Raw genomic sequence first — 14,231 nt, 5'->3', positions numbered from 1 at the left:
TCAAGGTTTGAGCTGTCCAACCCTTGATCCACTTGATTTAAACTGTTCTTTGCAGTCTTTAGTGTTAGTTTCCCCCACAAAAGTTTTTTTTTTTTTTTTGCAGACCATGCCCCTGGTCCTGTCCTCATCAGGACCTTCAGGTCAGCACTGCTCAGATCAGTGAGGCAGGACTCCTGGTCCTGTGTTGCTTCCACTCTCCTGTCATTGAAGCCCCACCCCTGCAGAGAGAGAGAGAGAGAGAGAGAGATAAGAGAGTGAGAGAGAAACAGAGATACATGCTGTTCTCCCGGGTGTTTAAAAAACTAACTCAGGACAATAGCAGCGAATGAGAGCTTAATTAAATTAATTAGTCCTTCTTGTCAATCTGGGATTAATGGCCAATAGATGCTGGAGCTGCTGCCTAATGTTTGGACTCTCTCTCTCCCTCTCTCTCTCTCTCTCTCTCTCCCTCTCTCTCTCTGCTGTATGAGTGAAGGAGAAGGGGGGCTCATCCCGGCATCCTGAGGGGAGGTAATTTGCACGGATCAAGGGGGCAAGGCGCCGCAAAGTATAAATACTGTGACTTCAATAGAGGATCACCAGCAGGTTCCCAACTCCGCAACCAAAGGAGGACAATTTGGCTCACAAGACGCATCCTTCTCTATATATTCCATTGGTTCCGGTTCGTCCAGAGTTGGCAGCGGCGTCACCTCATTTTCAAGAGGGTCGACTTTAGAACCAGCCACACCATTGATGTCTTAAGCGGAAGAGCGCGCGTGTGTGTGTGAGAGAGTGTGTGTGTGTGAGAGTGTGTGTTTCTCCATAAGAGAGAGAGAAGGCAGTGATGGAAGAGCTCACCGCGTTCGTGTCCAAGTCTTTCGATCAAAAAGTCAAGGAGAAGAAGGAGGTGATCACGTACAGAGAGGTGCTGGAGACCGGGTCCAACAGAACCGGGAGTAGAGACTCTTTAACCGGAGAGCCGGGGAGCCGCGAGGAGGCGGCCGTTCTCAGCCGGAGCATCGCGCTTTCTCCGGGCAGAGAGTCGGACATGATGAGCCCTGAGAGGATCCGGGACGCCGGGAGTCCCAAACTCATTGACGGTACGAGAATTAAGTCTTTAAACATTCACTATAGATAATACCAACCTAAAACCATCAAGTCATTTTAAATCTGTACATATTTGAAGTGACACGTTGGAGGGTCTTCCACGAGTCTGACAAGTGCGTGTTTCTGTCGTGAAACACCTCGAATATATTTGTTCGATTTTTATTTAAATGATGGGTTTTTGCATAACGTTAAGTTAACCATCGATCTGAAAGAAAACAACGTAATGTTATTTGCATGCGACACGAATAGTAATAAGTGTGATATTATTTTTGAAAAACATGTTTATGCTTTTGAAAATTTCCTAAAAAATGTAAAATATTTTCCCAATAAATTGTGGCAAATGTTTAAAAACGTTGAGGAAATTCGTAGAGACTTGTATTTATTATAGTAGCATTTTTCTTTAACGGCAGGTAAGCGGAATGAAACGAATGATAATAGTTAAAAACAAAAGCTTGATAAAAAACAAAAACAAAGGCTCAATTCACATCTCTGATATAATACAAAATAAATAATGTTTTCGTTATACGTGTATTTATATATAACTGGAAATCTGATTAAATGCTGATTTTATTTCTTTAATACGCGTATGCCACCAACATGATCTGAGATTTTTAAAACAAAAATAAAAACAAATAGTATTAATATAGACAAAAACATTAGAATATCGTAAAACACGTCTGTGGTTGTTTTTTTTAACGCAAATGTTGCGCAGGTAGATCGGAACCGTGACACGCGTGGATCAGACACCAGTGGGCCCCGTGTTGCATATTTATAAGCGGTTAATAATTAAAGAGCTTTATGTTGCTCTACAAAACATCCGATGCCTGATCGCTGTGATATTTTAGAGATTGAAAGGGCAAGTGTTTTATTTATTCATACTAAATAGTGCTGCGGTTTATGTCCGGATAAATACGACTGTTTCTGTTGGATTAATAGACATAACCAGCGCTTTATTTAAATGTTGTTGAAACATGAACATTTGGGATTTTTTTTTAAAATAAATCACGGAAAATATTTCTTAATTATATTTTTATATCTATATGTTTGACTCGCAGGTACAACAGACGTAAAGGAGCGGAAAGAAGACTCGAAGCCCATCGAGGACGAGGCTCAGACCAAGATCAAGCAGAGGAGAAGTCGGACTAACTTCACACTAGAGCAGCTCAACGAACTGGAGCGACTGTTCGACGAGACCCACTATCCGGACGCGTTCATGCGGGAGGAGCTGAGTCAGAGGCTGGGACTGTCCGAGGCCCGAGTGCAGGTCAGGACCGCGAACACAAGCTTTTTTTTTTTTTTTAAACGTGTAATGTGTTTTGTAAAACGACTGGCATGCTGACAATAATTTTTAATTGCCATTTTCAAATTAATTTGATGTATATTATATTTATGATATTTGTACTTGTGTCACCTGTTGGAATTTTGGAGGGAAATTCACGTGTCGAGGTTTAAACGACTAAAAGGCGTAACTATTAACCTTATTTCTATCAGTACTGCTTATTGAAAATGATTATTACAATTGTTTATCATTAAACGTCTGTCAATAAGTTGCGTTAACAACTTTGTGAAACCATTTGTAAAACACGCGACTAATACATCAGATGATACATGTAATATATTTAAATATTGAGATTTTTGTACACTTCCATAGCTAAGCTTTTTAATTTTTATTAAAACACATGTGTTTATATTTCTGCTGACGTTACTTAATACTAGTTTCAAAGGAAATGTTTTAATGCAAGTGGCTGGATTATCTGTATTTGTATCTCTATTAAATTAAATTAAAAGTAAAAATTGAAATTATTATTTACCTAAACATGTCTGTTGTTATTAATATGATAAAATAATTGAGTTTCTTAAAAAATCTTCACAGCCATTGCGTTTCGAAATATTTTTTGTCAAAACTAATATCATGTTGAGAGAAGCCACAGAAACGAGTTAATTATTTTAATTCATTATTTATTTATAGCACTAATGCTTATAATAATAATAATAATAATAGTGAGAGGTGTATAATGTGGTTCTGTACCTTTATTTTAAAGTGTTCTTTTTTTTCTACCTCAGCAACAATAAGAAGTAATAAATTAATAGATACATTTAATTAAAAAAAAGATGGCTAATGTAAAATCAATCTTAATTTTTTATAACCATCATGCTTGACCCTTAACATCCATTTAAAAAAAAAAATCCCTTTTAAACACTGTTCCACTCTTCTTGGCTGTTCAATTAGTTCCAATGAAGCAGTGTTTTGATAGCCAGCTGTAACAGACACATATTTGCCCTCAGTGGTATGTTCCCATGCAGGGCCCTGATGTCAGTCACGGGCCAAGACCATCTGCGCAGAAACCCTGTAAGACTCGAGTCGTTCAGGGGGGGGGCGACATATGGGGGGACAAGTCCCGGACAAATTTATCAAAACCCCATTATATCCCATCCCCTATATTGTTGCATTTGTGTTTATGGCGGCCGATCATAAAAAAAGACCCCCAAAGGATCTCTATAAGCTGATCTCGTAAAGAAAAATAAAGTGTTGCGGACAGGTTTTTTTTGGGGGGGTGAACTGGAATCTCCCCAATAAGGCGCATTGTATCCCGAACCAGCAGCACGGCTCGGGGATTTGCATAAATTATGTATTATTTTCTCTCCAGCGCTCCCTCCATCCCTCCTGCAACATTAGATCTGTCCAGTTCAAGCACCATTTGTATCACATCAGTGATAACAAAAAATCCGCTCTTATCAGCGATGAATCCGAGAACAACTTCCGATTCAATAGATTGAAAACCGTCTGACAACCGGATCGATACAATATTTCAATCATCTCGTTTGATAATTGACATGTTCTCGATGTCACCCTGAGCTTTGTCTGACAGGCTCAAAGCTGCTAATAACGTCGTTTCAAGTCTCTGAAATTGACGCTTGTCGATTTCAACTTTGAAGTGTTTTTTTTTTGTTGTAATCGGGTCTTTTTTTTTTGTTATGGCTGTGATGAGACACAACTGCGGGGCTTTTAAGCGGCTCACTAACATGGATTTGTTTGTGCAGATAAGGGTAATTAATTTCATCGGTCATTTAATGGGGAGAGAACGAGGGAGACGCTCTCAGATCGCCTCGCTCTTATGTCTAAAACCATAATAGCATTTCGGATATTCGATATCTGAGAGTCCAGTCGACTCTCCAGGGACACAGATCCATAGAAAGATGAAACCGACGCTGACAAGGTTATTTATTATGGTCCAAATCGTCCCTGCGCATTCTCTAACGTGTTTTCTCCTCCCATAATAAGATCTGTGCTCCACTCCCTCTCTCTCCCTCTCTCTCCTTCTCATGCTCGCTTTCTTGTCGACTAAATGTAATAATTAAAATCCGGGGTTAAGCAGCATCATTAATATTTCACAGCTCTCCAGGGATATTGTCTTTTCTGTGGATGTTGTCACTTTTAGAGGAATTACACATGGACTCACAAGCAGCTGCCAATCAGCAGCTCTCTAATTAAATCCTGTCCCTGCAGGTTTGGTTCCAGAACAGAAGAGCCAAATGCAGAAAGCAAGAAAACCAACTACATAAAGGTAAACATCACGTCAATGCTATTCATTACATTCATTTCCTATTGCTGGAGTTGACCTTTGAACTTCAAGTCTACATCCTGGAGAGCGTATTTCGCTTTTTGTTCTTCGTTTATTTCTCAATGTTGACTGTATATTTTTATAAATGCTTTTTAAGAAGCGTTTTCTGGATTTGTGGCAGGATACTTGTTTTAAGGAATTGTTTGTTTGGATAATTTTAGTTGCTGATGTGGACACAGCAGGAAGTAGACGTCAAGAAGCTATAGCAAAAAATAAAAGATTTTAGTCTCGAGAATTTGCCTTCAATTTAAACTTGAGAAAAAAGATGGCATTTGTGAATCAGAATTAAATCATATTAATAATAATAATGACCGTTGTATATTTTTTGTATAGTGTTAGTCTTTAGCTCATGTTAAGATTGTTGTGATTTTAATTTAACTAAAGAATGTTGTGCGCAGATATTAACTAAATCCTCATCGAAACCTGACCCGTAATAGTTATCAATGACAACATAAAGAAACCTGAATGTTCCACGACAAACAAAAGTTTACCAAAAACCCGCTCAAACTTTTCGTTGCTGCCCAAACCTGTATTCCTCTGGATCCAGATGCGCCTGCGATCCATCCATCTATCCATCATAAAAGCTGCCACATAAGTTGGTAATGAAGAGAGAGTCCTCGGATGTTAAGAGAACGTAATTAAATCCTACTCTCTGACCTTTCCTACTGCACATTTGCAGTTCTTAGTCGACTTAATAAACGTGCGTCTACTCTACTCTGTTCTCCACATTGCATCCTCTGCTATCTGGGTCACCTATTTCCAATTAATTATGCCATCAAAAGCTCTTTGATTCCTCATTAAAGTTTACTCTTACTGCTCGTTAATGAGTGCTACACTCGCTCTTTATTTGGGAGAATCTTTTCATGAGCGGCCATTTTTCCCTGTGTTTTAGGAGTTCTGATTGGAGCGGCGAATCAGTTTGAAGCCTGTCGTGTAGCGCCATATGTCAACGTGGGGGCTTTACGGATGCCATTCCAACAGGCAAGTTACTTTGAAATGTCTTATCTTGAAAAAAACACAACCAATTCCCGGACTGCTGTCTTGGCAGAGGCTCTCGTCCAAGTACTATGCAGAGACTCCAAATCAAATGTAGGGGGTAACTAAACTCTTATTACCACACTGGCGGCGTCGCTGTGCCAACACAGCAGGGCCTGTCGTATCCAAAACTGTATCTGTTTTATTTTGCTTTGGCTCCGCGCTATCAACAAACAGTACTATTTTAATATGGTGGTCTAGTATATAGTATTTTTTTTTACTTTTCATTCCAGTTGACTGGCATTCCTTTAAGTATATAAACACATATATTTATGATTTTTTAAATCATATATACTAATGATTCAGTCTCCTTCATTTAAAATATGGTCATCACAATACTGTTGTTTATTGAACTTAACTGATATAACACTTATTGCCGTTAACCAAACTATTTAGGGTTCAGTATTGGCGACAAATTATTCTTTTAAAAGTTATTATCAAAAACTGTAATACTTCCTTTTTGTTGAGAAAAAGTACAACTCACACCACTGTTGTCTTTCCTGATGAAAAAAGTTCATAAAATAATTAAACAGTCTCAAAAGTGAGTTGGTTTAATTTTATATACATCCTCAAAAGTAAATAAAGAATATATATTTAAAAGGGAAAACAAGTTATTTGTCTCATACAATCGAACTTATTCTACATTCAAGAGGTTATACTGTTATTATACAGCATGTAAAAATACACAATAACACAATGATGCCTTAAGTGTCACTCGATTACAGTGAATGTCAGTGAATACAAACGTCATATGTTTCATATGTATATGATATGTATACATGTTTTTCAACCTAAATGTATAGGTTGAAAAACATGTATACTATTTAAAGCTTTTAAACTATACATTTACACCAAAGGCTTGTATAGAACTAACATGTCTGTAGATACATAAATATTTATTTAACATAACATATAAGTTACACTGATTACTTTAACTTAAATATCCAAAACTCCAGTAAATGTATTGGAATGAGCTTAACTTTTTATCTTTGGTTTGCTTGAATATTTATATTTATTTTGTGTTGAAATACTGATTGAAAATGCTGTGTGTGTTTGTGAAAACCAATGTACAACAAAGTTAGCCACTAGTTAACGCATGTTCTCCCCTTCTCTCCCCCTCCACCACGTGGTCCCGTCTTGTAGGATAGTCACGTGCCGCCCTTCTCCTTTCAGGTGCAGGCGCAGCTGCAGCTGGACAGCGCCGTGGCGCATGCGCAGCACCACCTGCACTCTCACCTGGCGGCGCACGCGCCCTACATGATGTTCCCGGCGCCGCCGTTCGGGCTCCCGCTGGCCACGCTCGCGGCCGAGTCCGCGTCCGCGGCGTCGGTGGTCGCGGCCGCCGCCGCCGCCAAGACCACGAGCAAGAACTCGAGCATCGCGGACCTGAGACTGAAGGCCAAGAAACACACGGCGGCGCTCGGACTGTGACGCCAGGTGAGCGCGTTGTCGATGGGCGCGCACGTCTTGTGGGGCGCGTCCCCGAGGCGCGACGAACTTTTCCACAAATGGACTCGTTGATGACGAAAAAAAAGAAAAAGTCAACCCAGGATCGATATTTATGTTTTTTTTTCTAAATGAAGGAGCGCGAGTATAAGTATACGAATATAGGCTATTTATGGAATCAAGAGACTGTGACAATGGCCGCATTTTTGTACGTGAAAAACACAACAGAGAGGCTGGACTTTTGCAGCTGGGACGGTCGAGACTTTGTCAAACAAGGCGAACCATTTCTGCATTTTTTCATTTAATAGTATATATTATTAATGTTTCCACCAATAGAGGCTGGCCTCGGTATTGCTCCATCACGTCCTCTGATATTAAAGGACTCGATAATAATATTTGAAGTGTTTATCCCCAAGTTTTTTATTTTATTTTATTTTATTTTTTTGCCTCAGCAGTGTTTGCATGTCGTCACGGATGACGTAATATGAGCCAGCTCTCCTCCATCGACCCACCGATGGAGGCGAAAATGTGACATCATTCTAAATGTATAGGATCATTTTTTTTGTTGTTGCCAGGATGATTCGTCAAAACCAACACAATGACTTGTATGCAAAAACCGGTACACGTGTAAGATATGTTTATACACATACTTTAAACAAAAAACAACAAAAAAACGCTTATTTTTTAAATTCCAACCGGCCTCAAAGTGCTCTGTTGGGATCATGTCCATTTGTATTTTGCTTTCCTCCCGTGTGTATAAAAAAGATCATGTACTTTCTGTATGTAACGTTGGTGTTTTTATATCAGTGGAAGTGACTTATACCTGAGGCACGGGTTTCTTAAAAAAAAAAAAAAGCCTTTTTTTTTCCATCACATGTGAAAAAGTGGATCCACATGATCAAACAAAAATGTTTTCGTTCTATTAATAAATTAACAAAGTTTTTCTGTACATTTTCTTCCTCTTCTATCGTATTATTATGTACATGGAGGTGGTAATGATAATGAATAGCGCTGGTATAACCCCTGGAGTGAAGTCAATGTTTTAATAATTCATGGTGGAGTCACACAACTGATGGGCCTGTTTAGTCAGGAACATGTCTGATGCTCTTCCTTTTGCCAAACACATAGATTATTTATAGGAGTTTTTTTCTGAAGGGTTACAGATGTATTGCCGAAAAAAAAAAAATCGACAGTGATTTTTTTCTTAACTATATAGAAGTCATGAGCGATGTTTAAATGGGAAAAGTAATGATAAAGATCTCGGATCCATGAGCCCTGCAAGGATCTTATTTTCTCCTGGACCTGACCTTCCATTGAAGACTCTCCTCGTAGGCGTGTTCGTTAACTATGGTCTGGATCTGCATGTTATTAAACGCGTGTATAAGGAATGAAGTGTATATTAACGTTCAAGTGGGATTTATGAACAGCACTTGTCTCACAAATTCTGCAGATTTATTCCCTGACATCTTAACCGCCTCTTATTGAACATTTAACACGCACCTGACACGCGGGCCCTATAGTCGTGCGCGTCCAGATCGCGCGCACAAAAACACGACGTCTGCAGCTATTAATTAATCCGAGTCTCAGCCGAGTCTACACGAGTCTACACGAGTGTCTGCCATGTTTGTGTGTCTTGCAGTTTTCGGGGCAGGATTTAGACGCCAAAACTATTGAATTATTGATCACGAGCCTCGCCGGTAATGGAGGAGGCGGGGACGCGCACGGATGCCTTGGTCCCGGGCGGGCACACGCACGCATGCGTGGGAAATCACGTCAATTAAATTATTTTTAAAAATTTTCCCGAAAATTTTAACGATTCGATCATGAGATAAGATTGATTATATATATATTTATATATATATACATAGTGAGCCACATGTTTTTTTTAAGGACAGCAACACATGTAAACAAACTAAGACATTCTTATTTTCCCTGATTTTCTGTGTTTGTCTTATGTGTCCTGACCTTTTAAAGTATATATTTTAATGTGTATTTTTTTGTTTGCTAAAGCGCTTTGTGACCCTGGCATAGAAATACGCTTTACAAATAACCTTTACTTACTTACTTACTTTATTATGAAACAATATGTTTAAAACTCCTTAACATATGTTTGTAAATATATAGTCCATAAGAATTTTGTTTTGTAATTTTTCATTCACAATTTTTTTTATTAGTATATGTGCCTCAAAGTAAAAACCCAACGTTGCTAGCAATGGTAACACGTTCACTTACACACTTTTATTCACGATATTATTAATTGCATATTGGTTGTTTTAACATACAGCCAACATTGATGTAGCTTTCAAAGAACTCTTCATATTCTATGAATTAATGTGAGATGTTTATATGCATTTATAAGCTTTGATATATAAATATTTTGCTTAAATGTGTGAGCAGGTAAAAAAGGAAAAATCAATATTTTTAAGACAATAAAATATTGAACATTTTAATTAGTAAAAGGTCATAATGGATGTTAATTCAAATGGTTGTGGGATGTAGGTTTCATGGATTTGCTAACAAATCAAAACGATATAAGTTAAATGAAATGCATCCACGACGAGACTAGATCTACAGCACGATCCTCTGTGAAGTGCATCAGCGTCCAGAGGTGTCACAGCTGCAGAGGAGCCTCTCTCTGCTCTGAGGGGCCCCGGAGACAATGAGACGGGGACACACAAGTGTTCTTCTGATTAGACATGGAGACGACCAGGGCTCTCACTCTCCTCTCAACACACTCTCATGACACACACCCCCACGCAGCCAGTCAGGAGCCAGCCATGCAGGCTCTGTCCACACACACACACACACACACACACACACACACACACACACACACACACACACACACACACACACACACACACACACACATATGGACACACACATGTGGGGAGCTTCTCAGAACCCTAGGAGAAATGGTCATACATGACTCTCTACAGTACATTTTAAGCAACTATTAGACCAAAGATAATAGAGCCAGTTCATAGATAATCTAATCTAAGTAATAATAATAAAGAACACAATATGATGATGTACAAATTGTACTCTTGTCACTGATGTACAACCATGGTCACAGACTTAAAGAAGTTTGTTTGGATCGATGACAACTGTATAAGTAAGAGGATAATGCTCACAAACTTGTAAGTATCAACTATAAATACACTCTAAAACTGTTTTTAAAAGTACTTTTTACTAACAAATAACATCAAAATAGAAGATAAAATGAGTATATAAATTAGGTTCAGACGTTAATGTCTCAAACATAGAGGCAACTTGGTAGTTGCATTAAATGTAATATACCGGGATGAGTTAAACCAAAAACATGATAATATATATATGCTACAACACAGGTCCCCCGACCTTTTCTGCACCAAGGACTCGTTTGATGTCGACATTATATTCACATTTGAATAAAATTGATAAAAAATAAACCATAAAAAGTTTTTGTTTTAATTGTGTTCACTAGTTAACAGGTTTATTTTTTGAGTAAACTGAAAATGTCATGTCCACAGTCGAATGCTAATGTTACTTCAGAGAAAATAAAACCTTTTTTCAAAACAAAACACCTTTCCGACTGTAATAATTAAAAGAAGAAAAATTCAAGAAAATATTTGACCTTTCCGTGCGGCCTGTGAGGCGTTTCATGGACCACTCCTGGAACCCAAACCAGGGGTTAGCACCCCTGTGCTAAATAGTTTGAAAAATATTATTATTTCTGTGGGAACGTTTACAACTATGATCACAGACTTAAAAGAGGTTTGGATGGAGTCATTTTCACAATTTTATATCATGTACAAATTGTACTCTTGTCACTCATGTACAACCATGGTCACAGACTTAAAGAAGTTTGGTTGGATCGATGACAAACCTATAAATAACAAAATAATTGTGATACAAATACAAATAAAATCTTATAAAATTATAAGTATCACCTATAAATATGCAGTTAAAAAGTACTTAAGCAAATAACCTCAAGATAGATAAATGAAAATTGTGGTTAAAAAACTACTAGTATTAAACTACTATACCATTAAAAAAATATATTGCATTAAAAACACATTTCAGACAGTAATATTCATTAGAACAGAGATTATATAAATGTGCTCCATCATGATTCATCATCAATAATGTATGTGTAACCACAGCTACACTTTTATTCACAAAAAGAAATCACACAAAAACACAAGCTGAATAAAAAAAACAGCTTCTCTGCACACACAGTTTCTCACAGTGTGGTGAGTCACAACAGCACATCATGACATCCTTCATATCAACTGGTGCTGTCTTGTTGCTATATTTACCCCTCTATAACCCCTGGGACCACACTCACTCGCTCCTTTGGCCCTTTTATCAAATTAGGGCAAAACAAAGACAGGCAGCAGGTTTTTGCATGTGAAGAGCTGTCACCAAACGTGACTGTACGTCCAGGCGTGTATGTTTTGAGTCCATATTTAGAAAACGATAAGTGAGAGCACTTGAGAGAGAAGCCGTCTTTCTCATCTCCTCTCTCTAAGGACTGGCCTTTGTTATATGTTGAGAGTGCTCAAAGAGCAGCAACACACCAAAGACAACAGCCATCAGGAGCAATGGCAGATAAAAGAAGCACTTCAAAAGACTTCAAATGGAGCGAAAGTGAAAAAGAAAACCTGCTGAAAACTCTCTCCGATAGCACTCGGGCCGGCAATTAGGACGCCATCGTTGACTGTTATCACATGTGCCGTGGAAGCTTCACCGCAGCGATTGGTGTGGGTTTGCGAGTCAGCCGAGAGAATTACAGCATCCAGTGTTACAGTGTATTTAATTTCAAGCGTCGGATGAAAAGTGGGTGTTCGCACAGAGCTGACCCCGCCGACTACGACCGGCGAGGCTTAACTCGGGTGATTACAGACACAGGAACATCCAGCGCCTTCTGTTCACCCCGTCAGTGAAACCAAACAAAACAGAGGTCAGAACAAAACAAGAAGTCTAATTGTTTCACTCTTTCCTGTTGCGGGGCCCGTGAGCAATCTACACATTTTATGCACTGATGCGTATTATTTGTTATTAATTCATTTCCACTCGCAGCTGGTTCGCAGATGAGAGCGATAACACGCTGTACACCTATTTGCCCTCGGAAGGAGTCATAACAAGAGTGTATGTGTTGAGTTGTGCGTCCATTAAAAGAACAAGTGAGGGGGTTTATTGTTTCCAAGGAAGGGAAGGTGATGTTAAGTGTGGGCAGATTAACAGTCACCAGTATTTACACTTTATGACCTTTTAAATATATCCGTCTGGGCTCTGTCAGGTTTATATAGATGATGATATCAAATTGTTACAGGAGGATGATCTGAATAAACATGTTTTTTAACTTGTTTTTGATATAAAAAGATGTCTTTTTTTGTGTGTTTTAAAACATAGATATTTTCACAATTCTGAACACACATAATATAACCCCCTTCTCTTAAATAACAACAATACAATTGTCACATTTTAATTGTAATTATTAGGATTTTTTTTATAATTTACAGTATAAAACATTTACAGAAACACTGTTTCTCTAACAGATGTAGGGTGACATTAAACAAAATTCTGCAGGAGCCAAGGTCTCAAGCAGGCAGCTTATTTACTTTTTTCTAGGTAAGTAAGTAATTTTTATTTATATAGCGCTTTTCTAGACCAGGGTCACAAAGCGCTTAAACAATCAAAACAATATTCAATAAAGTATATACTTTAAAGGTCAAGATAGGTATCTTATTGGTAAAAGTACTAGCTGCAGTAATTCTGCAGAGAAATTGACTCAACTATATTGGAAAAATGTAATTTTATTGTAAAAACACAAAATTTACATTGTAATTTTGTAATGAACTTGTACAAGTTGGGTGAATAGAAATAAATATCAGACAAACGGAATGTTTTAATTGAAAACACATTTAAAAATATATATATATATATAATTATTTTCTGGTAATAGCTCACATTTTTCCTTTGAAATGTAACTCTACAAACTTGTTCTTCTTGTTGTTATATCTTATAAAACTTATGTAGTATTTACATTATAGTACATTCCTGTTTGCTTGTTAGCCAATAGAGAGTTTGTTGAGCTCAAGACTATTTGGTCAAAATAAATGAACTGAATATACAAGAATTAAATAAATAAATCAACACAATTTCCAAACGGCTGTGGTGCCATGTTTTAGGGTTGCTAAGGAAAAAAGCTAGACTTGGAGACTGAGGACCTCAGATGTTCTCAGTGTTCCAGGAATCATGGACTATTAAGAATGAACTTTAAAATGTGTCTCACGTTATGGGTGAAAATGAGCTGCTTGGTGGAGGTCTGAGTGCTTTTCTTCTTCCAAAAATGAATCACAATCTCTCTGTTTGTTGAGTTGTGTTTTGCAGAGTTGTTTCGAAGCAAGAGTCAAAGAGAAAGTGCGCACAAGTGCAGGAACAGTAAACATTCGTCTCAGTCCTTTCTCTGTATTTACAAGCCAGTGAGATCCAATCATGTGTGTTAGTACAATTGTGAACTGGCCGTTCCGTCATCAGTTGTTTGTACACAGATTCTTATGTTACAAAAAGCCTTTTTGGAAACACAGACCAGAAGTCATCCTGTATTGATTGTGTTCACACTGTCCTCTGTTTACAAAATGTCATTGTTAAATGTCAGGAAACGGCAAGAAATGCGGGCGAGTCGACCAATATTTGTATCAGGATGCTCGAGTGTCTTTTTATTGTGGTCGCTGATCGTTGATGTCTTGGCTCGACATCTTACCCGGGGAAGTCTCCCTGGCCACGTATGTTCTGGTGAAGCCACATATGAATGTTCAGTGATGTGGCGACGGACGCGAGCGGCCAGAAACAGTTTAGACGAAAACAGAAATTTTGGCCGACGGTGTCGGTACAGAGCATCCATCACGTGCCTGTGTCGAATGTTGCAGTGGTTACAAACTGTCATCAGTCAGCATATCATTGTATTTCGTGCTGATATTAGAAAACAAACAGCTCTGATTGAGTCACTTAGAGCAATTCTTCATGCAGGAGTTGTGTACAAACAAAGACATG

General features: G+C 38.2%; 1 protein-coding gene across 2 annotated transcripts; it reads left to right on the top strand.

The window, feature by feature from the left end:
* The first annotated feature begins 239 nt into the window (after positions 1-239).
* shox2 (shox homeobox 2) lies at positions 240-8,117 on the top strand. Of its 2 annotated transcripts, none has more exons than XM_087796261.1 (5): positions 240-1,079; positions 2,142-2,350; positions 4,595-4,652; positions 5,602-5,690; positions 6,918-8,117. In XM_087796261.1, the coding sequence occupies exons 1-5, from the start codon at positions 824-826 to the stop codon at positions 7,173-7,175; spliced, it is 870 nt and encodes a 289-aa protein (XP_087652387.1). In that variant the 5' UTR covers positions 240-823; the 3' UTR covers positions 7,176-8,117. The 2 variants fall into 2 exon arrangements, with proteins under 2 accessions (XP_087652387.1, XP_087652386.1); XM_087796260.1 differs by having other exon boundaries at positions 6,888-8,117.
* The last annotated feature ends 6,114 nt before the right edge of the window (positions 8,118-14,231 follow it).

This window comes from Callionymus lyra, chromosome 7 (genome assembly GCF_982586985.1).
Source record: "Callionymus lyra chromosome 7, fCalLyr1.hap1.1, whole genome shotgun sequence".
NCBI lineage: Eukaryota > Metazoa > Chordata > Actinopteri > Syngnathiformes > Callionymidae > Callionymus > Callionymus lyra.
The sequence above is the reverse complement of the archived record's forward strand: the minus strand, read 5'-3'. Positions and strand labels throughout refer to the sequence as shown.

Bases quoted from the DNA above. Each gene is read 5' to 3' on its own strand.
- shox2 (XM_087796260.1), top strand. From the start codon at position 824: ATGGAAGAGCTCACCGCGTTCGTGTCCAAGTCTTTCGATCAAAAAGTC. The intron at 1,080-2,141 runs GTACGAGAATTA...TTTGACTCGCAG, and splicing joins GAGTCCCAAACTCATTGACG to GTACAACAGACGTAAAGGAG. The intron at 4,653-5,601 runs GTAAACATCACG...CCTGTGTTTTAG, and splicing joins AGAAAACCAACTACATAAAG to GAGTTCTGATTGGAGCGGCG.